The sequence below is a fragment of the Rhinolophus hipposideros genome (genome assembly GCF_964194185.1).
Source record: "Rhinolophus hipposideros genome assembly, chromosome: 6".
In the NCBI taxonomy this organism is placed as follows: domain Eukaryota; kingdom Metazoa; phylum Chordata; class Mammalia; order Chiroptera; family Rhinolophidae; genus Rhinolophus; species Rhinolophus hipposideros.
Window position 1 is genome coordinate 39958747 of NC_138052.1, and position 27192 is coordinate 39985938.

General features: G+C 33.7%; 1 protein-coding gene and 1 pseudogene across 15 annotated transcripts in view; one reads left to right on the forward strand and one right to left on the reverse strand.

The window, feature by feature from the left end:
- The window catches only part of SLC4A10 (solute carrier family 4 member 10), a 264790-nt gene that overhangs the window by 95323 nt on the left and 142275 nt on the right, over positions 1-27192 (forward strand). For all 14 annotated transcript variants that reach the window (XM_081052804.1, XM_081052800.1, XM_081052797.1 and 11 more), the window contains exon 2: positions 3358-3439. In XM_081052804.1, the coding sequence (XP_080908930.1) occupies positions 3358-3439 (82 nt within the window). The remainder of the gene's footprint in view (positions 1-3357; positions 3440-27192) is intronic.
- Positions 16779-26891, reverse strand: LOC308498966 (rab GTPase-binding effector protein 1-like; annotated as a pseudogene). Its single transcript has 3 exons — positions 26821-26891; positions 18254-18792; positions 16779-16823 (listed from the first exon to the last, which is right to left on the reverse strand). The product of its transcript is annotated as a rab GTPase-binding effector protein 1-like (transcript).

Here is a 27192-nt window from a genome sequence, read left to right on the forward strand (position 1 = left end):
TATTCCATTAAAATAACAATAACAACAAAATTCTTCCCTTTACTAACATTTTTTGGAAGAGGATATAGTCCCAATTTACATTTGTATACAATACAAGATGTCTTAATGTTTAGAAGTAATCAAATTTTAGAAAATTATAGAATGCATTTGAGTTATGCCAGTCACATGGAGTTTGCCTTTTAAATAACTGAATACTATTCAATTTAGTCATAATCAGGGTTTAAGTAGAGAGGATCATAGATAATACTATTTTTCCTTTCTTTCGTGGGAAGGCATGGGAGATACGTACTTTATTGGAGCTAGGAAGAGCAAGCCATCACTCTCATGATATAAGGAAAAACAAAGTCAAAATAGTTCAGCAAAAGATTATGTGATTTATGCAATTACAGTAATGTATCCTTAAATTTAACATGACAGAAACTTCACAAATTGAAAAATATCAATTTGAAAAGTAAAATATTATTATTTGTTCATTTGGTTAGAGGTTTACATAAATGGATTTCTGTGTGAATTAGTTACTATTACTCTGTCCTAGAGCAATAGTCTATATTAGTGATTTTCAAATTGTAAGCCACAACCTATTTCTTGAGTCCTAAAATAAATTAAGGGATAGTGACTAGTATTTTTAAATGAAATAGAATACCCTGGAATAGAAAATATCACAGTATACATTGATTATAATAGTGGGTAAATATTGGTTTGTGAAACTTTTGTTGTGATTACATATATATGAATATGTGATTATGTTGGGATATATATTTCTCACCATGGGTCTTGTCCAAAAAAATTTAAAACATTGTCCTATTTAATTTATGGGAATCAATCATCTTAAACTTTTCCCCAATGGCGTAGCAAAGGTAATTTGTACTGAGAGGCAATGTAACACATTTATGTGTTCTCTCCCTACACAGTGCTAAAGTTTATTCCTAATGAGTGAATACATATGGAAATTAAGGTATATTAATGTATTTGATGTTCAACAAATCTAAAGAGATTAACAGTACAAAATGAGATAAAAGTTTATTTTACTGGTGAATAGGGATTATATACGGCACCCAGTACCATATGTACCTCTGTATTCTCTTTATCACACCCCATGTTTGCCTGCTCTTGGCTATAAGGGGGAAGGGAAATACTCTATTAAAAAGTCTTGAGTAATATTGAAGTGATCCTTTAGACTATAAGTAGAGGAATTTCAGTATATCTATTAGTATTAATTGGATCTTGGGAATTTTCAACTTAGAAGATCATGCATTTGATGTTTCTATGGAATATCCAGTGAGTATTTAAAGGGAATAATGTATATGAAACCATAAATAAGTCACCTATGTTGAGTTAAATTCATATTCTAGTTTCTAGATTTTATCTTTCAAAGAAATATTAAAACCAGGTCACTTCTGCTTGCAATTTTTATAGTAATTCAATAATCATTTCTTAGATTCTCCTTCTACTTCTGTTGCAAAATTTCATTTTATCTCAATATCTTCACATAGGGTAATCAATAGAAATATCTTTTGTCTGTGAACAGTATCCATGTTTTATATAGAGAAAAACCATTTTGTATAAGTTGAAAATTCATTCAGATCCTTGAAATCAAAATTAAATATTTTATTGTATAAGTGAAAAACATCCTCATATATTCTATATAAAGCTTTCCATTTCTCAATTGTTTTAAGCGACTGCCATTGTGAACCATACTGGAATAATAGTCCTTCTGACCTTTGAATATGAATGCTTGAGTTAGCTTTTGGCATTCTTTCTAACAACACCCCAGAGGGCAGAAGTGCATTCCAATGTGACATATACCGTGTTTCCCAGAAAATAAGACCTAACCGGAAAATAAGCCCTAGCCTGATTTTTCAGCATGACATCCCCAGAACATAAGCCCTAATGCGTCTTTTGGAGCAAAACTTAATATAAGACCCGGTCTTAATTTCGGGGAAACATGATATTTGAGCACATTTTGCTCAGAAGATGCATTTGATTTGTAAATGTATCAAGAACAGATTCTAAATAGGCTGAAACTTGCATTTGTCTGGTTCAGGAATATTTATAAATCTTATCTTTAGTTTTTCTCTATGGCTATTATTGCTCAACCCAACAAGTTTTTAAAACATTGCAAATAGAAGAGCCACAAGCTCTGAATCCTATCTTCATGTTTTTTCTCAGCGATAGTGCAAGTTTCTTGAACTCTGATTTCAAACACTTAGTCCTGACCTGGCTCAGCAGATGTTTACAGAAAAGACAACAGACTGTAGAGTTAAAAACATGTCCTACTACTCTATACTTTGCTGCCTGTGAAGCATTTCCGAGCTGATCTTTCTAGATGGAAATATGTTGTCTATAATCCTATAGTTGAAAGTATTGATTTGTAAAACATGGAGGCCAAATCTTTATCAAGATTATGTTGAGGAATTAAAAAACTTTTTTAATAGCTGGATGCTAGGATAGACTTGGAAATAGATCTTAAAAGATTCACCCATCTTTAGTCTGTTAGTCTACCTTTTCATCTCTTCATTTGTGCTTAGTATTCACTTTTTAAGGCAATTTTACATAGGTATTCACAATTAGATAAAAATAGGAAGTAATCCGCATTTCATTTCATTTAGTATTTTGTATTTGGTCAATTCCTGCATGGTCAGAATGAATTATACTCACCCCTCCATTATTTTATTGAGTACTGAAACAGTGAACATATTGTTTTGAGTGTGTACAATATGCAGAAGACAGAGCCTCTGCCCAGCCATTATAAATAGACTTTAAAAAAAAAGAAAAAGAAAAACTGAATGAAGTTTTAATGTACAGGATAGTAATTTACAGTGTAGTTTGAATAAAATGCTGAAGCAAAGTAATTAGAGTTGTAGTTAATAATTGCTACTAATTGCTTTCAAGGGATTAGATTCCCTCAACCCTGTTTTTAATAGCAGTGGAATTATTTTGCCCTACCATAGCATTAGTGGTGTTAATACCAATGATTTTTATATTTTCATTGTGTAGTTCAAAATGTCATCTTGTTAACAAAAATTCTTTATCAGAGATAGAAATGGATGTTACTAAATTGGCAAGATTACTTTGTTATCTGATTTTCATCTCACTAACAAATGATGCCAACTGGAATGTTTCACTTCTTTTGATTCATGGAAAATCAAATGATATCCCTTCTCTGAATATATGGTCAAATTAATTTTGGTTTCCTCTTTTAAACTAGCACTTGATAATGAAATAGAATAGTTGTGTACAAGCAAGTTAAAATAACTGAATTAATCCCCTAAAATGTTAAATCATATTAAAGTTTATTTTCTGAAATAAGAAGAACATATGTATTATCATTTAATCTCCTTTCTTCCCATTCTACAGAGAAATGATGAAGAGGCCGTTGTGGATAGGGGTGGAACTCGTTCTATTCTCAAAACACACTTTGAGAAAGAAGATTTAGAAGGTAAGACTTTTCTCCCCTCCTTAGGATAGCTATTCTTAAAGTGTTTCAAAGAGAAATGTGAAATTTGTCACAATGTGGAGAATTGCAAAAGTTGATATTAGAGTAGATGGTGGTGGTGGGTGGTGGATATAATTGTTTTCGTGCAGTCTGGAAGGCCAATAGCCAGATCTGTGCACAATGAGAATGTTCATCCAACAGTCATTTACTGAACCTCTCCTGTATTCCAGGCACTGTATTGTGTGCCAGTCTTTCAGTAATCCTTGTTTCAATGAATTACAATCAACTGGGGAATGAAAAGAGAAAAATTATGATAGACCAGCACATTAGGTATTATGTGAGAGGGGAGAATAGGACAGGAGGGACATCTAACCCAATCTGTGTTGTCAGAATAGGCTGTCACTGGAAGAGAGTAAAAGAGATGGTATTCTAGTTTTACTCAGATATACATGAGAGAACGTTAGAAGCACCATATATGTGTGTGTTCTCTTCCATAGGAAGATCAGATAATTCAGCAGGGAGGTAGTATGGTCTAGTAGTAGTTAAGTCTACAGGATCTGAAACCAAACTACACTGGGTTCAAATACTAGTTCTGTTCCTTATTTGCTACGGAAACTTCAGCCAGTTAGTTAACTTCTCTGCACCTCAGTTTTCGCAATTGTTAGAATAAGGATAGCGATGGAATATATATATCCTAAATTTATTATGAGAATTAAGGGAAACACACTTAGGATAGTATCTGGCATAAGATACTGGCATAAGCGTTACATAAGTATTGACAATCGTTACACCACAATTTAATGTACACACACCCTTAGTTTATCTTTATTTATTTCAATCAGAAAGTATTACTGGTGTATACAAAGTATATGGTATTGTTCATGTTTTGGTTGAATATTGAAACCCAGGTAATCTTAAGTAAAACTAATCAGAGATAGTTCCTAATAATCCACCATAGCTGAGAAGTAAGGATTTATTCCCCTGAAGAATTGTAAGGTAACCACTTAACTTACAATTAAGTTTGTTGTTCTTAGGTTTTATCTTTATACACACAATAAAGTGACAGGATAATTAATATAATATTTAGAGACAACTTTCGACAACTGTACCTACTCTGTGCCTGACTTCGCTTGGTGCACAGATAATACTCAGATCTGGGAAGGTTAGACTTACTGGGTGTGCATAGTGACTGCCTATGCTATCCATATTCATTACACAGATTGAAAGGAGAACAATCTTGGAAAAACCTGAGTGATAATGGATAATAAGATAATTACTTTTTGGATTTGAAATGCCATTATATCACTTTCTTTTTTTCAGCAGCAAATTTACCTTCCTATCTATGATATGACTTAGTTATGCTTGTGTTCTCTAAATGCACACAAGAAAACCTGATAAAACCATCAGTTTTGCCTAAAAATAAACTCAATTCTAGGGAAAAGCCATCTTGGGTTTAAAGACTATGATTGATAATCCACACAGAGACAACTGGAAGGTAACAGTTAATAATTTAAAAATAATTATAGTAAAACACTGAATTGTCTCTTTGGATGGAAAAACGTAATACAAAAAGAACATTTAAGGAGGTCGTTTTAACTATCATATAAACATGTATTATATGCATTTTCTTTTACTGGGCATGGTTAGAGAATACAGGTGACAGTGTACAATGCTTATGAAAAGAATTTTCTGATTGGCAAAACACAATTGGATAAGCCAGATTTTGTTTTGTTTATTGATGTCTATAGTAGGTATTTTAATCCCAGAAGTGAATAATTGTGCCTCATCTGTGATTGAAATTAACATCATAGAATTCAAATGTAATTCTGCATTTTAGAATTTTGAAGGAAAACAAGAAAAACCTTATTTATGTAGAATTCCTAAATATGTGCTCCCAGGCCATACGAAAGACGGGAAACATTTTCGCATTTGAGGATGCCGTGCAGAATTGTGCTGTGATGCACACAAAGAATGAATCCATTAGTGGTTCCCAGATTAATTACTCTGAATCAGAAGAAAATAATGTCGGGGCAATGTGGTGGATAGCATGGTTGGGGAAGCATCAACTGGCAGCATAATAAAAAATGGGCAGGTGGGAGAGCACTAGTGAGAAAGGTAGCATCACCGATGGTAACAGCGGTGGGAGTTCCCTTTAATTGGTGTAATTAAAGGGAAACATCAGAGCTCCACATTTTCAGAGCTTCTTTAGTCATGTAGATAAAACACACCAATAGTAGTTATTTATTTTAAATGAAATAGAGTTGGGAATTGCTGCTGAAAACAAATATAAAATACATGTGACATCTCAGGTGAAATATATTTAATGGAAAATGATCACCTGACCAATATCATGAGCTTGGCTGTAGTATATTAGCTAATATGTTCACATATATTACACATTCTGATGAATGATATGTGAAACCTATTTATTCTTTTGTTTTACATATACCTTATTCCATTTTTCTCTCTTTCTCTTATTACCTAAAATCAAGAGCATACAATTTAACTAGATTCTGTTCACCTCATATGTTTCTATATCATGCAGTCAGTAAATTCTTTGAACTCACCTCAGGGCTGTCTTTTCTCATTCTTTCCTTTTCATCTCATCGTCTCTGCTCTAATTCTTTCCCTCTCTGTATACAAATACTATGTCTTTCCCTCCAACAACTTTCTTTAATGTTGCTGGAGTGTTCTTCCTAAGCATACTTCTGCTTCTAATGGGAAAATGGTAGTGAGCAGCATTGAATCCCTATAATTAGACCACCTCAGGATTTTTAGTAGAGCAAAAGTTGTTGAGGTTAACTGATTTTTATTTCTGGTCTCCCATGTCCTTGTGGGGTTAGTACTGTTCTAAAATGTAAGATTATTAAAGGAGTAATACATTAATACTCTGGAAATTCTTTTACTTGCCCTTTACTTCATGTGCAGTAGATAGAATGGCCAGATAAAATACATGATACTCAGTTAAATTTGAATTTCAGATAAACAATAAATAACTTTTAAGTATAGGCATGCCTTGCAATCTTTTTATCTTTTTTTTTTAATTTGTTAAATCTGGCAGCCTTAGTAGTGGATGTTATGATGAATCACCAATATCCCCTCTTAAGGATCGAAGCACATATGTCCCCAGTTGCCATGGGTGTTGCCTGCTGTTGGTTCACACCTGAAGTCTTTCCCAGAAATTACCTTTAGCTGAAGGAAGCTGCCTCTTGCCTATGGGAGTTGCCTCCCCTGGGGCATGTTGAATGAAATTAATGATCAGCAAAGGAGTGTGAAGGCCTCGCTTCCTTGCCTCAATTTGGTACAACTCTGAAGGCTGTCTCAAATTCAGAGACCCCTGTGGAATCAACTGAGGCCTTTATTGTAACTTACCAGCATTCAACTTCTTTCTTTACCCAGAGCTGCAGCCCCTATTCCCTCACAGGTGTTACCGCTGACAGCTTTCTCCGACAAACTCCCTGAACACTCCTCAGAGTCTGTTTCCTGAGGAAGCTGACCCACTCATTGATCATTTCTCTGGTCCCTAAACAGTACTAACAGACGTACTTGGTAATTGGCAGGACATTCACATTGATTTCTTAGCCTGTGTGGTTGACAGGTATTGTTGTGGGTGAGGAGGCTCTGAAACTACTTGCCTTGGCCATGAGAGTAAATGCATCTGATGGGAAATGGCAGAGATTAGTGCCATTTTTAAAGACCTGAAGTATGGACCAGTTTGGCCACTACAGAAACTTTTCAAATCCTGAACGGTAGTGGACTACTGCCGACTCAGCCAGGGATAGCATCAATTGCAGCTGATGTATCAGACGTGGAATTTTTGTTAGAGCAGGTTAACATCACCTCAGGTACATGCAGTTAATCTGACAAATGCATATCAAGAAAGGTACCAGAAGTAAACATGCCCTTGGGAAGCACAAAAATATACATTTATGGTCTTGCTCAAGGGCTGTGCTAACTGTCCTTTCTTCTGTCTTAATAGAGCCCAAAAAGATTTGGACTTAGCGGATGTTCTGCAGAACATCATATTGGTTCACTATTGATTAAATGATCAAGAAGAGGCAAGTGTATATAGGAGACCTTGATAAGACGGGTGCATTCCAGAGTCTGTTTCCCAGCCAATCTGATTAAAGGACCACATGAAAAAGTGGGTAACACTATACTGAGCCGGAAACTCCAGAGTGGATGGATGGATAGGGTCAGTTTCCACATGGGCCCAATAAAAATAACCAAGTGCTTCTTAAGTTACTATTATTCACCTTGAGTCTCTCTTCATTGTTCATCCTTTTCCAGTTTTTCTCAGAATGGATGTCAGCCCTTAAAAAAAAAGTTAATGAATATTTTATATCAGATATGATCATTGTATCTTCTGCAAGCATAAAAGTAAATTAATGATATCACTAAAATAGTATGTCCTTGTGTCCTATTTGGGAGACCACCTCAGGGATACTGTGGATGCCTGATCATGGCACTGTACACCAGAAGCTAAACATTAATGAATGCCAACTATAATTTTATATATATAATGTGATGGCTCGGTGAGAGGTTGGAGGGATAGTGGATGGGGGGAGGGAGGTTCACAGTGTGAGGGATATAAAAGATGAATGTCTAAGTATTACCTTGTCTTGTACACCTGAAACTAATAAATTAAAATAAAATAAAAAAGATGAAATAGTATGTCCTGTTAATTATTAGATGGTAATAAAGAGAAGACAATTTAACAGCTAAAGCTGTATGCTATTATTTTTGCCATTTTGAGTGAATTAATCAATTTCCAATCCAGGGAATACTGTCAAACAACTGGATTGTATTTCTTTCCTAAAACTTTTTTAAAAAACATTTTTTATTGTGGTAAAAAATAAATAACATAAAATTAAGTAAGATGGATGATCATCTTAATCCTTTCTAAGTGTATAGTTCAATAGGGTTAAGTGTATTTACATTGTTATGTAACCAATTTTGAATATATACCCATAAGTGGGATTGCTGGATCATAGGGTAATTCTTTTTTTTTTATTTTTAGAAAGACTGTCATACTGTTTTCCATAGCAGATGCACAATTTTGCATTCCCACCAACAGTGCACAAGGGTTCCAATTTCTCCACATCCTCATCAACACTTGTGATTTTCTTTTTTCTTGGTAGTAGTCATACTAATGGGTGTGAGATGATAGCTCATTGTGCTTTTAATTTGCGTTTTTCTGATAATTAGTGATGTTGAGCATCTTTTCATATACTGGTTGGCCATTTGTGTATCATCTTTGGAGAAATGTCTGTTCAAGTCCTTTGCCCTTTATTTAATTGGTTATTGTTATTGAATTGTAAGAGTTCTTTATATATTCTAGATATTAATCCCTTGTCAGATATATGATTTGCAAATATTTTCTCCCATTCTTTAGATTGCCTTTTTCCTCTGTTGATCGTATCCTTTGATACACAGAAAATTTTACTTTTGATATGGTCCAATTTGTCTAGTTTTACTTTTGTTGTCTGTATATTTGGTGTCAGATCTTGGAAGTCCTTGCCAAAGCCAATATCATAAAGCTTTCTCTATGTTTTCTTCTAATTTTTAGTTTTGGGCCTTACATTTAGGTCTTTGATTCTTTTTGAGTTAATTTCTGTATATGGTGTAGAATGCCTGTACTTTTGCCCTTCATATTCCTTTTTTGCCTATCATTACATCTGTTAGAGCTTGCATTCCTCCCCACAGGTTAAATTGTGCCCCAAATCATTGATATATAAAAATATCTATTTAGTGAGAGACTATTTTCCATGTTTTTAGCAAGTATTTCTAACATAATACCCGCTGTTTTTTTATAATCTGAGAAGATAGAAGAGGCAGTAAAACCTCAGGGAAGTTATTAAAGACTTTCTGTTCAAAACATTTTATATTGCCCTATACCATACAGTTGCCTTCTTATCTCATGTTTTTCCTTCACACAGAAATAGAATGCCCATTTTGCCCATACATTGGTGTTACCTTATCACTCCTGAAGAATAATTATCTCCTTCCTTCAGTCCTCTCTTTCCAAGTTTACATCTTACGTTTTATATACACATACACATATATAATTTTTCTTATTTGATTATAAGCTTGTTGAGGGACAAATCTTCATCTTACACATGTTTGCATTCTCCATGGCATCCAGCACTTTTCTTAAACTACATACTGGTAGGTACTAAAAAATGTGTTGCATTGAATCTCATTTATATACAAGTATAATTCAATAATGTGTCACTAATCATGTAAGAAATTAGATTTATATAATGTAATTAGGTACATAATTAACACTCATCAAATATTTAATTACCTTTCAAACATTTAACATGTAAATATAGGCGGTTCTAATTATCTTGCACTGTACTAAGGTAAATAAATCTACTTATATTTTAATCTGATATGTAGGAATTCATAAATTTAGAAACTTAATGGAATAATTGAACTAATCTTCAAATGCTGGCCTACAATTTAAATGAAAAAGACATTTTCTTTATCCTATATTACTTTTAGTAGACAGTAAAGTACTTTGAAGTCAAGGACTTAATAGAGAAAATTATAACCCTATCTTGATATTCTTTTGCTCATTCCATTTGAGAAAAAAAAATGGTTTACTGTTTATTTCCTTTGGGAACTACTTAATGTACAATGGACCCAAAGTCCAGAGATAATGTAATTAAAGCACCTCGCACAAAGCTATCATACAACAGAACTCTGATTTTATTAATGGTAATACCCTCTCACTTTCTTCATTTCACTCAATGCATTCCTGAGCTCTTAAGAGTACTAAAATGGTTTTCTGACCATAATCATTGTAACGTCCAAACTGTTTTCCACTAAAAAGCCAAGGATTATAAGTTCTGATCTTATCATTACAATACAGTATTTTGTAACCAAAGTAAAAAATAATTTTTTAAAAAAAAAAGGAAAAGAAAAAGCCAGAAATTAGGTCTGTACTTTTTCTCCCTAATCTTTTATCTCCCAAAATTGCTATTAGAAGAAGTGAATTCTTCTGGGAGAAACCAAAGCTGGCTTCACAGAGACAGAGGTGGGTTTTGAAGGATGAATGGGAGTTCTGAAGGCAAAGAAGGATGGATCAGTTTTATTCTGGGAATGGCAAATATGATGCAGCTAAAAAGCATTGCTGTTGTGTGCATGGGGGTAAAAAGTGACTGGAGATGAAGTTTAAACATTTGCGTGAGGGAAGTCAGATAGAGGAAAACGAATTGATCCTTGAAGTTGCTCAGTGAGGTAACTACTATTATGATCTCCATTCTACAGATAAAGAACCAAACACAAAAGATTTACTTACTCAGGCCACATGACTAGCAAGTGATAGAACAGGAATTCAAACCATGGTGATCTGGGCTTTTAACAGCTATATCATAGAATGAAAGATAATACTGAGACTTGTTTTTTAGGTGATTGAATGGGGTAAGATGACTTTAATTGGAAGACTGGGGCATATTTACTAACTTGATCATAGCTATTTAAAAAAGTTGAGAATGTCACATCATGAAGCTATAAGGAATTATAGTTAGTACCCATATCACATAGTTTTTCAAATGATTTTGCAAACATTTGAAAAGTTTTATAGTTAGTAAATTACCATTAAACGAATTAATTCTCACAAATAGGAAAGCCGCTCCCACTGGAGACTAATTTTATTATAACCTCGTGTTTTATTATTTTAAATTCTTGTCTCTGTTATACCACAAAGTAAGTAATCTTATCGTTTCCTTATTCCACATGTATTTTCTTTGAAAATGAAAGAAACTTTTTTTTCATTATCAGTGGTTGTTAACTTTTGTGCAATTTAGTTAGTATTGTTCATACAGGCTCAATATCAATTGATGCGGCAATTCTAAGTCATATTCTGTCCATTGGTAATAATTAATAGAGTTAACTAATTACACAGCTTCCATTTGAAATTGTACACTTTCCATGACAAACATTTTTTATATTTGAGCATGGGAAATGGGCAGAAAGACTAATACTGAAGATTTAAGACTAAAATAGCCAATAGTAAATTTCATTCTCTTATTGAACTATTTTTGCCATATTTCATAATGAAATGTTCTGTTTTTTCATGAGTATCCTAAGAATAAGAGCCAAATAAGAGAATATTCGTTTAAAGTCTTTAATCATGGAATTTACCTTTATTCCTAAAATGAACTCTCAGGTGAGTTATATATCATTTCCATGTATCTTCATTGTAATTGTTCCACATAATTTTTGTATGTGGCCCATGTCACTTTTTTTTGATACACATTATATTCATGACATTTTTTCCTATTTGAAGTGATAATTTGATAGTTACTTATACTCTGCTTTTACAGTATATTATAAATTTGAAAGATATAAAGTATTTTTCTAAATTTCTTCATGATTTATTAGACCACTTACAAGTAGTTATAGACACGTTTGCATGAGTATAGTAACATATATTCTAATGATATATGTGACTAAGAAATCCTACAAATTTATGGTTTCATAATTTATGAAACCATAATTTATGCTTATACATTTTACCTCCCTAGCTTAGGATGTGAGTTTTTAGGCAGCCAATTCTAGATAAGAGCCTACCTATATTGTAAATCTCCCTTCATCATCCTTATAAGTCAGGCTCTGTTTAATACTATTTTCTATCTATTAAAGGCACAGTACAGTATTTGGGGTATTTATAATTTATGCAGTGATCCCTCTCCATAAGTCTACTAACCACCTGGCACCATACATAGTTATTACTAATTATTAATATTGACTATTACAATATTACAATATTCCCTATACTATACTTTATATCCCTGTGACTATTTTGTAACTACTAATTTGTACTTAATCACTTTACATTTTTCACCCAGCTCCCCAACCCCCCTCCCATTTGTCAGCCATCATTTTGTTCTCTGTATCTATGAGTCTGTTTCTGTTTTGTTTGTTCATTTATTTTTTTTCTTTAGATTCCACATATATATGTGAAATATAGCAATTTTACTTCTCGGTATTTATCTGAAGAAATCCAAAACACTAATTCAAAAGATATATGCACCCCTATATTATTTGTAGCAGTATTTACAATAGCTGAGATATGGAAGCAACCTAAGTGCCCATTGATGGATGAGTGGATAAAGAAGATGGGGTAAATACATACAATGGAATATTACTCAGCCATAAAAAGAATGAAATCTTACCATTTGTGACAACATGGATGGACCTAGAGGGTACTATGTTGAGTGGAATAAGTCAGACAGAAAGAAAAACCCCTTTTAATTGTCAACTGCAGTGGCTCTTTGTCCTCAGCCATTTTGAATCCTCTGTTACTTTCGAAACTTTCCACTATGACTCATCTTTCTTCCCTTGGCTTCTTCTCTTCTCAAACATGTCTTCCTTGGTAATTTTTCTATTTTATTTACTGGCCCCTGTTACTCTGCCTGACATGTCTATATTTTCCCTAAAATTGAAATAGTTTTATTGTTTTAAAAGTTACTAAAATAATATAAATTCAGTTAGAAAAATCCAACAAATATAAAAAAGTACAAGAAGGAAGCAAAACAAAACAAAACAACAATCCAAAAGACCACCCCTAGAAATAATACTATTAATATTCTGAACAGAATAACAGAATTAATATTATAGACAGAATGTTAATTTAATTATGTGTTGCCAACAGACACATAATGATAACTAAATTACATGTAGATGGAATTATGGTACATTTTTATCTTTTAAACTACTCTCTTTTCATTAAAAAAGTCAACATCTTTCCACATTAATATAGATATTATCTCTTTTAACTGTATTCAGTACTTCACTGCATGGTTGTACAATACTTTATTTAACCAATCCCTTATCAATGGACATTTTGCTTCTCATTTTCTCTTTTAAACAAACCTGCTTTGAACATGACTGTATGTGCATCTCTGTGCACTTGTCATTCCTGATATAATTCTCAGCAGGAAAATCACTGGGCCAAGAAGTTATAAAGTTAAAGTTCTGATACATTTTTATACTGTCTTCCAGAATGATTGCACTGAAATATTCTTCCATTAACATAATGTGAGGAATTCCACCTACTTCTTTAAACTTTTGACAATTCTCAACTCTCTTTTTAAATGTTGGTTTCTCTCCACATCTGTCCTTGATTTTCTTTCCTTATTATTCATACTCTCCCTGGTTGATTCACTTCCTAGAAGTTACTTCTACCTATAAGTGCTTTAGGAGTCCATGTGAACTCCAGATGTGTCCTGTGGACCTTCATACATTGAATACCTAAGGTAGACACATGGAAGAAAATGGATATGACGAAAGTTGAGATCAGCTCATAAAAATGTTAGTTGAGGAATATGCTAAAGGAATAGTTAGAGCATGACTGCTAACTTAAAGTATTTGAAAGACTGTTATATGGAAAATGAAATAGACTATCATTTTATGTTACTCAAACATAGTAGAATTTTGTATGAGTGAAAAAAGCTATTTAAAGAACTTAATTTGTTAAAAGTGCACTATTGGATATGGCTACTTAGAAGTGTTCAGCTTTAGAAATTTTTAGTCAACTTCTTCAACTCCTGTTTATTTCACATATTAAAATGAGAAGTTCAAAACAGGTGATCTGCTAAAGAATTTTCTAGCTCTAATTCTGTGATTTTTTTTTATTTTGTGAAAATGGAAACAAACAAAAAAAAGCTGGGGTAGCAATACTTATACGAGAGAAAATTTAAAACCAGGGCTATAATAAGAGACCAAGAAGGATCCAGTAATCCCACTTCTGAGTATTTATCTGAAGAAATCCAAAATGCTACTTTGAGGGGACCTGTGTATCCATATGTTCACTATAGCATTGTTTACAATGACTAAGATGTGGAGGCAGCCTGGGTGTCTGTCAATGGAAAAATGGATAAAGAGGAGGTGGTACATATATACAATGGAATGTTGCTCAGCCATGGAAGGGAATGGGTTCTTGCCATCTGTGCCAGCATGGATGCAGCTGGAGGGTATTGTGCTGAGTGGAATATATCACAGAGAAAGACAGATGTAATGTGATTTCACTTATATGTGGAATGTAAAGAATAAAACAAACAAAACAGAAGTAAAGTCATAAAGAAAACATTTTGATGGTTGCCAAATGGGAGGAGGATTGGGGAGTTGGTGAAAAAGAAGGGATTAATTAAGAAGTACAAATTGGTTGTTACAACGTAGTCATGGGGATGTATGGTACTGCATAAGGAATATAGTCAATGATGTAATAATTATGTATGGTGTCAGATGGGTGATAGAGGGGAGGGGTTGGGTGCAGGGTGAAAAAGATGAAGGCATTAAAAGTACAAATTGAGGGGCCGGCCCGGTGGCTCAGGCGGTTGGAGCTCCATGCTCCTAACTCCGAAGGCTGCCGGTTCGATTCCCACATGGGCCAGCGGGCTCTCAAAAAAAAAATAAAAAAAAAAAAATAAAAGAAGAGTGTGAATCTTTATCTGTAAGAACTATATACTGAAATATTTGTGAATGAAGTGATAGAATGTCTGGGATTTTCTTCAGTTATACAGGACAGGGGAAAGGGGGTGGACGTAGGTATGCATAAGACAAGACCTGACACAAATTGTTGGCTGCTGATGATTAAAGAAGAGTTCATTTTAATAAAAAAAAAAAAAAAAAAAAAAAAAGTACAAATTGATAGTCACAAAATAGTCATGGGGATGTAAAGTAAAGCATAGGGAATATAGTCAATGATATGGTAATAACTATGTATAGTGCCAGGTGAGTGCTAGACTAGTCAGGGGGTCACTTCTTAAATTACGTAACTGTCTAACCACTGTGCGGTACATCTAAAGTTAATATAAAATAATATTGAATGTAAAAAAAAACTAAAGAAAATAAATTCTGTGACCTTTAAGAGAACTTTTTAGAGTATGCCTTAAAATGTAAATTTCTTGTTAACCTTGATTAATATTTAAATACTTTGAAGTTTTTCATTTCTCTGGCTGATAAGAAAAGTTTATTAGTTTTAAATATGAAAAGGACAGCTCACTGTATAAATGAAGGGTTTAAAAAATGTCCTATAAATTTTTCATGCCTCTGGAAAGCCACACAAAGTTATTCTATAACTTTCTTGAAGAAGAAATTTGATGTAGAGTCGACATGGTAAAAAAATCAGCAAATATAAATTTTATTTATTTAATTTAAAAACCTCAATTACATTTGACATACAATGTTATATTTGTTTCTGGTGTGCAACATTGTTCTTAGACATTTGTATAACATGATCACTCCACTAAGTTTAGTACTCACCTGACACCATACATAGTTATTACAATATTATTGACTATATTCCCTATGCTGTACTTTACTTCCCTGTGACCAATTTTATAACTGCCAATTTGTACTTCTTAATCTCTTCAACTTTTTCATTCATCTCTCCAATCTCCTTCCCATCTGACAATCATCAATTTATTCTCTGTATCTATGAGTCTGTTTCTGTTTTGTTTGTTTCTTTTGTTTTTTAGATTCCACATTATAAGTGAAATCATATGGTATTTTTCTTTCTCTGTCTGACCTATAAGTATTTCACTTAGCATAATACCATCTAGGTCTATCCATGTTGTTGTATATGGCAAGATTTATTTATTTATTTATTTAACAGAGTACTTAAATAGCATTTTATTTTTGGTATTTAAATGAAACATACCCAAGGATCACCCCTAAAAATGTAATATTGTTTTCCATCCTTCATTCTCAAAAATATGGACTAAGAGGAAACATCCATAAACTCTCACATTGGTGAGAAAATTAATTTTCATTATATATAATATACATACACATACATATACATATATATAAACTGAAACAAAGGAAGACTCAAAAAGTTGGGATTTTTCCTTGTAGTAAAAATGAAAATTTACCTTATTCACTAAATCTAAAGAGCTCAAGTTTATCCTAAATTCTTCATGATAGGGAAAATATCATATATGCCCAAGTGTGAGTGGAGATTTCCCCTAAAAAAAAAAGTCTCTCAGAGAAGAGAGATTCACTTTGTTCTCCAGTCCTTACAAAGTCATTTCATCATTTATTTTCTTTTGCATTAAGTCCTGTTTGGAAAAGTCGTGACATTTTAAAATATCTTCAGTGAAGGCTAATTTGAGATACTTTAGAAGTCTGTTGATAAAAAAACAGCAGGAAAGAGGAAAGGAGGGAAAATGCAAAGAATTGATGGAGTTTTTACTAATGCAAAGATGACTTTACCATTCAAAGTATTGTGTAACATTACAAACAAACTTTTATAAGATAATATTTTTAAATGATAGAAAGATCATTAAAAACAAAAAAAGTCTGGGAATCTGTCACAGACAAAAGGAGCCTAAAGAGACATGACTAAATGTAACATGGTATCCTGGATGAGATCCTGGAATAGAAAAATAACTTACAAGATCTGAATGCAAATGATGGATGTTAGTTAATAATAATAAACCAACATTGGATTATTGTGACAAATGTACCATATTAACATATGATATTGAAAATAGGGGAAACGGTGTGGGATATAGGGGAACTCTGTACTATCTTCACATTTCTTTTGTAGATTAAAAACTCTTCTAAAAAATAAATTTTATTTTAAAAAAGACAAAGTAGCTGATTGTGGAAATCATGAATATGAATATATTAGAAGTATGGAAAAAACAACTATCCTCATGTGAATGCGTGGTTTTGGCTAAGAAGAAAATTTCCAATGACATCATCAAATATGAATTCACCTCAGCTTGAGAGAAGTAAGGCTGTCAACTTTGAATAACTACGTTAGATGTCTAAGTGACTAGTGATGATGAAGACATTGCCATAGACTCATGAAGATGCTGAAATAAAATCTTTTTCTGAAATGAGGGCATGGGCTATTCTTTAAGGTTCAAACTTTTATTTTGGTTATTGGGTTCTCAGATTTTTACATTATTTAAAAAAACTAATTAAATAATCATGAAAGTAGTCTTTGTATGGACCAAGAATTGGAAATCAAAGATTCTGATTAATCCAATCGAAAAGAAAAATCAAATTTGAATTATTAATTTAAATAATATGTAATTTGAAAAATATATATCCATATAAATTAATAATACAAAAGCTTATATAATCAAACTGGCCATAAAGCTTTTTAAACTTTCTCAGTGATAAAATGTTTCACCTTGTATTTAGCTAATCTGTGTTCAGGCATCTTACGGTATTATGTTCAAACATAATATGCAGTAAATACATTCATCACACAGGAACCAAGTTATATTGCGGAAGAAGGAAAACCAAAAACTGAAAACCAAAAACGAAAGCACCAAGCAACAACATTCATTTAAAAAATGTTTATTGAGCATCTTTGTACTAGACACTATTCTAGGCATTTAGGATACACAAACAAGACTTCTGCCGTCGTGGAGCTTACATTCTAGAAAGGAGAGAAAGTCAGCAAACAATAAATATAATAAACAAGTAAACACTGTATATTATAAGGAACTATGTGTTATGGAAAAAGAAAAATTAGAATAGAATAAGGGTGATCAGCAGAGTCGTGGTAGGTGGGGGACGCAGGTGAGCAGGTTGCAGTGTTAAATGGGGCGGTCAGGATAGGCCTCACGAGGAGACATTGGGTCAAAGATCTGAAGTAGGTGAGGGAATTTTCCGTACAAATGTATGGGGAAAGGGCATCAAATTATCTAGTACTATATTTAGGTTTGTATCCAAATAATTTCTCTAAAAAAGAACATAAAAGTACAACTTCTATTACTATGATAATATTAAAGCATCTTGCGTTTGGATTCAAATATTTCTACAGATGAATACATTTCTTCATACCTTTTTCATTTTATTTTCTAAATTCTCCTGCACTTGACCCTCGGACAGCCTTCTCCTCAAATCGGCTATTTCCCTGTCTGCGGATTCTCCATATGGTGCCCACTATGTTTGCTCCTGCTCCAGCCGAATGTGGAACTGGTGCTCATAATCAGGGACTCTTTCTTTTTTAACAGCCTGAAGTGAAGCAACTTCTCTCCACTGTCTTTTCACTCCATCTACTACAGCCTCTTGCTTGGTATTCTCAGAGACTGTGGCAATGGCCTTAATATGCTCCATCTCTGCCTGGGTTTCCCAGAGCTGTTTAAAGATGTCCCAAATCACCATGTGCGGCGTTTAACACTGCATTCGGCCTCTTCAGATCCTCTTTTTTAGCCAAATGTAACTCTTTAAATTTGGCTCTCTTTTGATTAAATTCTTGCTCAAGCTACTACTGTGCATGTAAAAGCCCTGCATTAATTTTTCCCCCCAGTTTTGCTACCCACTGCTGAAGAGAAACGTCAGCCTGCGAAACCACCCAGCTGCTCCATGGCCAGGAGCAGCTTCGGGGAGCGGGGATGGGTGGGAAAGCCACGTTCCTGGCTCCCAGGGGTGGGGGTGGGAGGAGTTGAGGGGCAGAAAGAGCCTGGACCCAGCCGTGCTGCGGTCGCTGCTAAAGCTGAAGCTGGCCCTGCCAGGGCCTCCTGCACAGACGGACTCCTAATGCTGATCTCAGCCTCCTCATCCTGACAGCAGGGAAATACATAGTGCCAAGATTTCTTTTATTTTTATGGCTGAGTAATATTTCATTGTATATATGTACCACATATTCTTTATCTATTCATCCATCAGTGGGCACTTAGGTTGCTTCCATATCTTAGCTATTGTAAATAATGCTGCAATGAATATAGGGGTGCATATATCTTTTCAATTAGTGTTTTGGATTTCTTCAGATAAATGCCCAGAAGTGGAATTTCTGGGTTATAGGTAGTTCTATTTTTTTTTCTTTGAAATACCTTCAATCTGTTTTCCACAGTGGCTGCACCAATCTGCAATCCCACCACCAGTGCACAGGGGTTCCCTTTTCTCCACATCCTTCGCAACACTTGTTTGTTGATTTATTGATGATAGACATTCTGATAGGCGTGAGGTGACATCTCATTGTGGTTTTAATTTGCATTTCTCTGATGATTAGTGATGTTGAGCATGTTTTTATTGGCCATCTTTGGAGACATGTCTATTTCGGTTCTCTATGCATTTGTTAATTGGATTCGTGTGTGTATATGTGTGTTAAGTTGTATGAGTTCCTTATATATTTTGGATACTAACCCCTTATCAAATGTATCATTAGTGAATATCTTCTCCCATTCAGTAGATTGTCTTTTTTTTTGGTTGATGTACAAAAACTCTTTAGTTTGATGTAGTCACATTTGTTTATTTTTTTCCTTTGTTTCCCTTGCCCAAAAAATATTACTGGGAGCAATCTCAAAGAGTTTACTGCCTATATTTTCTTCTGAGAGTTTTATGGTTTTAGGTCTTACATTTAAGCCTTTAATCCCACCTTGAGTTTATTCTTGTATATGGTGTAAGAAATAGATCCGGTTTTTTTTTTTGCATATATCTGTCCAGTTTTCACAACACCATTTATTGAAGAGACTGCCTTTATCTCATTGTATATTCTGCACTCCTCTGTCATAGATTAATTAACCATATAGGAGTGAGTTTATTTCTGGGCTCTCTATTCTATTCCATTGGTCTATATGTCTGGTTTTTTTATGCCAATATCATGCTGTTTTGATTATTATGGCCTTGTAGAACAATTTGATATCAGGTAGTGTGATACCTCCAGCTTTTTTCTTCTCTCTCAAGGTTGCTTTGGATATTTAGGGTATTTTGAAGTTCCATATAAATTTTAAGGTTATTTGTTTTAGTTCTGTGAAAAATGCCACAGGTGTTTTGACAGGGATTGGATTGTTATCTGTAGCTTGTTTTGGGTACTATGGATATTTTAAAGATGTTAATTTTTCCTATCCATGAGCATGGCATATACTTCCACTTATTTGTATCTTCTTCAGTTTCTTTCTTCAATGTCTTACAGTTTTCTGAGTACAGGTCTTTTATCTCTTTGGTGAAATTTGGTTAAATATTTGTGCATATTTTATTCTTTTTGATGCAACTGTAAATGGAATTGTTTTCTCAATATATCTTTCTGATAGTTTGTTATTGGTGTATAAAAATGGAACTGATTTCTGAATATTAGTTCTGTATCCTACTGAATTCATTCATTAGTTCTAACAGTTTTTTGGTGAATTCAGTACATAGTATCATGCCATCTGCAAATAATGACAATTTTACTTCTTCATTTTCAATTCTGATGCCTTTATTTTTCTTGTTTGACTGCTGTGGGTAGGCTTCTCCAATACTATGTTGAATAAAAGTAATGCAAGTGGACATCCTTGCCTTATTACTGATTTTAAAAAGCTTTCAGCTTTTTAGCATTGAGTATGATGTTAGCTATGGGTTTGTCACATATGACCTTTATTATGCTGAAGTATGTTATCTCTATACCTACTTTGCTGAGAGTTTTTATTACAAATGGATGCTGGATTTTGTCAAACACTTTTTCTGTATCTATTGATATAATCATAATAGAATTCATTCATTTATTCAAGAAATGTGGAGGCTTACTATGTTCAAAGATTTAGAAAAACAGCAGTACTGCTATTTCAAGACACAAAGTAATTTAGTTGCTGCCTTTGTTTTGCAACGATTGCAAATATGTTCCTAAGGTCAGGTGACTATGACCAGTGCCGTTGTTTGCTTTTCTTTCAGCAAAACAACACAAGAAACAACAGAGTAGTAGCCTAATAGTATCTCTTTGTCACACACACACATACACACATACACACACAGTCACTCACCCTCTTGATCTCTTTTCTTTATCTCTATTGTTTTCCCTCAGCAGAGAATTTCTGTTGGACTTGGAGTTTTTTAATATATCATGATAAATGCTACCTTGTTGTGTTTTCTGACTGTTAGAGTCTCCATGGAATTAAGGATTACATGCTTATTCAGCTTCATGTACTTGACCTTTCCCCCTGATTGACACATCTAAATAAAATGGCTGCAGCAACTCAGTAATTATGCATCAGCTGTGTTATATTCATTTCGTGGGAAATACACAGTTCTCTTCAAGAGTAGATAGCTTGGCCCATTCTCTGCCAGCTAAATAAAAGATAGTATTTTATTAGTGTTATTTTTAATCAGAATAGCATTCCTTTCCATCCCCAAATGCATCTCTTTCCTTACTGAATTTTGTAAACCCTCAGTATACATACTATGACCACAGCCACTTCGAGTTGTTTCAGTACTGGTACCTCTTATATAATGAAACTATTTATAATAATTCTGGACCTACTCAGCAAGATAGAATCCATAAAATTCACGTATCAAAAATCCAGGATTTGTTAGCAAGATTTGTGCTCAGAAAGCAATGTTAACTTTAATTGAACTCTTTGTTTTTCTAATGGGGAAATTGTATTTTCCCTCAACTGACATACAGGTAAATTTTGAATACATTTTAATGTTCTGTGCTGATCTCAAAAATTTTTTTCTCTTAATATCCCTGTTCCATTCTTACTGATATTTTCAACATATAGTCATATTTCAATTATCTGTATTGTTATTACTTTTTCAGTTTTTAATGTGATATAAAGTAGTTCTTATAGACCATCTATCTGACTAATTTAAAAACATTTCACTTGAAAGGATTCCTACTTTAAATTTTTGGCCTTTATTTATCATAAAATAAAAATTATTCCGTACATGATCTTGAAAAAAAATTCAGATTAGATTTAATAATTGTCAAGTCATTTCAGAACGATGACATTTATCATTAAGTTTTTTGAATTCTTTTTCTACTTACATGATATCTACCAGGATGGAAAATTCAATTTTGGATATAATCTTATAGGAAAAGTTTATGGTAATATTAACCTGGAATTGTTATTTACATACTGTTTTCCACAGGATCCAACGTTATTCTCTATTTCCTTAAGCCAGGGTTATTATAATTGGGATTAGAAAAGTTGTCAATATAGAGATAAGGGGAAGACAATGAAATAAGGTAGTAAAATTTTATTTTGCCTTCATATTCATTTAAGATATTGAAGGAGAGTAGAATGAAGGTGAAAGGGAACTAATAAGTATGAGTGTCTACTGTATAACAGGCATCAGGTTCAACATTTTCTATTTATTATCTCGTATAATCTTTGTAGACTATCTCCTAAACTCATTGATAAGTTTTTAATATTTATGTTTATTAATTTTGTCCTAAAAGCAAACATAAGGTTTCTGGATCAGAGGCCGACTATTTTATTATTGACAGCAATAACTATGTTGGTCTCCATGCCCCATTCTTCCCCTTTAGGGTAATGTGATGAGAACCAGCTAGATGGTTATAGACACAGGATGGGAGCCCTAAGATAGTGAATCTGGGAATTTATATAGGAATTGTTAAATAGCTAGCTTTTCCTCTCCTGACAGAGGGACAGAAATCTTTCCTCCCTTATGTAACTAAATCTCTCAGAAGAGAAGGGAAAGGCCCCCAGTTTAAATGTCTTTGGTATATAAACCAGTAGCTCTGGGGCTTTGTTATCTTTGAGATGTAAACACATAAATCTGGGAGACATGTCTGTGTTTCTTTGAAGATCTCAATTCAATTAATGTTTAACTTTCAAAGCTTGTCCTTTAACTTAGGTTCCAGTATTCTTCACTTTAAAAGTCTCTAACCATGCAAAGACATGAAAATATTTTCTCTATGGTTTAATAACCATCAATTGTGGCAGTTTCAGTACCGTTGCTATGAAATTTATGATTATTAGCTTTGTTTCCATTCTTAATTTTCTTAACGTGTTTAGTAGCATAATGCATTATGTCTGTTATTTATATATTTTACTTAAAATATCATCTCTATTAATATGAAGACTTATAAACTCAATAAAAATTTATTGAGCACCAAGAACTATCAAACAATGTTCTAAACACTTTGTAGAATACAATAGTGAACAAATCAACAATCGCTGCTTTTCTTAAATTTAAAAACTTTGGGGAGAAACAAGGTATTAAACACTAAACGCAATAGGTAATTTACATGCTATGTAAGTACTACAGGAAAACTAAAAGTAGAGGAGAAAGAGGGGCACGAAGGGTCAGAGAGAGCCAGGTGTAACATAAAGTAGGTATTTACTGTAGGAAGGTGAAATACGAGCAACGACTTGAAGGAGGTGAGGCATTAGCTAAGTAGGAAGAATATTTCAGGCAGTGAAAAAAGACAGTGGGAGGTTCCCAGGGTCACAGTGAGACTAGCAAGGAGGCCTGTGTGGCAGCAGAAGAGACCATGTCAGGAGCTAAAAGGATGGGGTGTGCAGGTCACAGGGGGCCTTGTAGAGCATTAGAACAACCTTGGCCTTTACTCTGAGTGAAACGGGGTGACATTAGAAGGTTTAGCTGAGGAATGACATGGTCTGCTTACATTTCAAGAGGACTACACTGGCTGCTGTGTTTAGAACAGATTGTGGGGGCTAAAGGTAGGCACAGAAAGTCACGTCATGAAGCTATTGCAATAATGCAGGTTGGGTATGATGTGGTCCTGACCAGAGTGGTGAAGTGAAATGATAAATGGACTAATTCTAAATATATTTTGAAAGTTATCCAACAGATTTCCCGTTGGATGGGTTGTAGGCTTAAGAAAAAGAGAGGGGTCTAAAATGGTTCCCAGGTTCTTGGTCTGAACAACTGAAAAAACATTTTGTGGTCAACTGAGATGGACAAGATTGTCGGGGAGAGGTTTATTGGAAGGGGTTCGGATGAGGGAGATTGGGAGTTTAGTCCTGATGGTGTCGATTTTAAGATGTCTTTTGGACATGCAGTGGCGGTGTCAGGTAAGCGGTTGGGTATGCCAGATTGGAGTTGGAGAAAAAGCTTTGAGCTGGAAATACAAAATTGGTAGCTGCCCACACATAGATGGTATTAGGGCAGGTTTAGGTTTTATAGGCCCGAAGCTTATGTAATTTTGAAGGTTCTGTAAGAAAAATAATTAAAAATTTGCACATCAATTAGGTATAGAGGTGAATGTTTCTTTACAATGGGACAAATTAGAATAATTAACTTATTTGGAAATTGATAAAAACACAAAATTATAAAATTTGGAGAAATAATGTAATATTTTTAACTAAGTGCCTGACATATCTCTGTAATACTTTTTCTTCTACATTTTGATCTCTAATGCCAAGCATTTTGAAATATTATCTTCTGTTGAGAATACAGAAAATTAATGCAGTCTTTCCTCTATCATGGTTAATTAAATTTTATTTTTTATTAGTGATAGTCTAGAAAGGTTTCTTTCTTCTTTACAATTTATTTACAATTTCATGAAAAATTTCAAGGTGGTCTTGAAATGTAACAAAACTTCTGTCAAGCTTCTTGCATATATGACCTGTAAGATTTGGAAGAATTTTCCAGAGACTAACTTTGACTCTATATAATTGAAACCTTGCTTCTTCTCCACTACTCACACACTTCCAATGCTGGGCAGATCATGTTACCTCTGCATATTGTGACACCATTTCAGCCTTGAATCTTTATTTCAGCCTTGAACCTTTAGTTTGGCACAGTTGATACTAGGAGAATTCCTGGAAGCTACTCCAACTTCAGGATAGCTAACAATAACTTACTCAAATATGGAAGTGTCTGTGAATCACATAAATATGTTACCAATGATTAAATATATCTCCAACTCTACGTCCTTGTAGTTTCCCAAAATGTCCATGGACACTGAAGTGCTCCCCATCATGAAGGTATCTTCCATTCACAAATCTTCCAAAAATATATGACCCTAAGAACACAGTGATAGACCTCTACTGACTTATATATAATATACTCACCCATATAAATATCTCATTTGCTTATGCTTTTGCTTTCTCATAAAATAAATTTCTTTATAGCTACTCAGTGTTATGAATATCTACGAAGCTTGACTTTTTTTTAAATTAAAAGACTGTATTTTAGAGCAATTTTAGATTTGCAGAAATTATGCAAAAAGTACAATTATGCTTCCCTCCACCTGCACACAGTTTTCTCTGTTATGAATATTTTGCATCAGTGCAGTACATTTGTTACAATTGATGAACCAATATTAATAGGTTATTAGTAACTAACGTCCATAATTTACATTAAAGTTCATTCTTTGTTTTGCATATTTCTACATACAGAAATACATAAAACTACATACAAGGTTTTGACAAATGTATTACATTACCTATCCACCCTTACAGTATCATGCAGGATAGTGTCACTTCTCTAAAATGCCCTGTGTTCCAGCTATTCATCACTATTTCCTCTCCCCAAATCCTGGCAACCTCTGATATTTTTAGTGTCTCTGTAGTAGTTTACCTTTTCCAGAATGTCATATCGTTGGAATCCTACATGAGTACAGCTTTTTCACTGACTTCTTTCACTTAGCAACATGCATTTTTATTTCCTCTGTCTTTTTATGGTTGATAGTTCCTTTCTTTTTATTGTTGAATGATACTTCATTGTATAGATGTCCCATAGTTTATTCATTCACGTATTAAGACATCTTAGTTGTTTCTCACTTTTGACAATTATGAATAAAGCTGCTATAAACATTTGTGTGCAGGATTTTTGTGGACATTGGTTTTGAACTCACTGGGGCAAATATCTAATGAGTAAATTAAGTATTGAGATTAGAATCTAGACACAGATCTCACACTTTTCACAAATATTAATTCAAAATGGATCATAGGACTTAATGTAAAACACAAAATTATATAACTCCAAGAAGACAACATAAAAAAAAATCTAGGTGACCTTGCGTTTAGTGATGATGTTTTATATATAACATAAAAGCTTAATCCATGAAAGAAAAATTGATAAATTGGACCTTTTTCAAAGTAAAACTTCTGCTTTGTGGAAGACACTGTTACAAGGAGGAAAAAGACAAGCCACAGACTTGGAGAATAAGCTTGCAAAGGACATATCTGATAAAGAACTGTTATGTAAGATATACAAAGAACTCTTAAAATTCAATGACAAGTAAAAACAATCCAATTACAAAAGAGGAAAAGATCTGAACAGACATCTCACTAAAGAAGATATTCAGGTGGTAAATAAACGTATGAAAGAATATTCAACATCATATGTCATTAGGGAATTGCAAATTAAAACAATGAGTTACCACTGCACATCTATAAGAATGGCTAAAATCCAAAACACTGACAAAACCAATTGTTGACAAGAATGTGGTACAACAGAAACTCGCATTCATTACTGATTGGAATGAAAAATGTTACCGCCACTTTAGAAGACAGTCTGCAGTTTCTAACAAAGGTAAGCATAAGCTTACCATATGATCCAGAAATTACATTCATAGTTATTTAATCAAATGTATCTTGACTTTTTTAACTAGCCCTGAAAGACTCTGCCTCAGAAAATTCCTTCAGCCTGGTCTGCCTTCCATTTAATACCTTCAAGACATCAGTTCAGCTGTGTGTGTTTTGCTATCTTCTTACCTGATTATGTTTGAATATGGTTTCAAATTAGCATTGACTTGGCAACTTCTTAGGATGTTACTTTGGGCCATTGCCCATCAGGTCCACATTCTACAAACAAAAGCAATGTTCACTATACCCAACTAACCATGCCCTCTGAACTTGCCAGCCAGTTCCATGGTGCCGCTTATATTTGTCTGTCTAGGAATGGTTACCTTAATCAGTAGTTGTTAGGAACCTTTGCAATCTTTAAGGTTTAGCTTAAGAACCATCTCTCTGTAAAGCCTTTATTTGCAACTCTAGGAACTATTCACTGTCTAAATGTCTTCAATTTTTATTTATTTCCCCATGCACTGAAAATGCTTTCAAGAAGGTTACAGATAAATATTAATT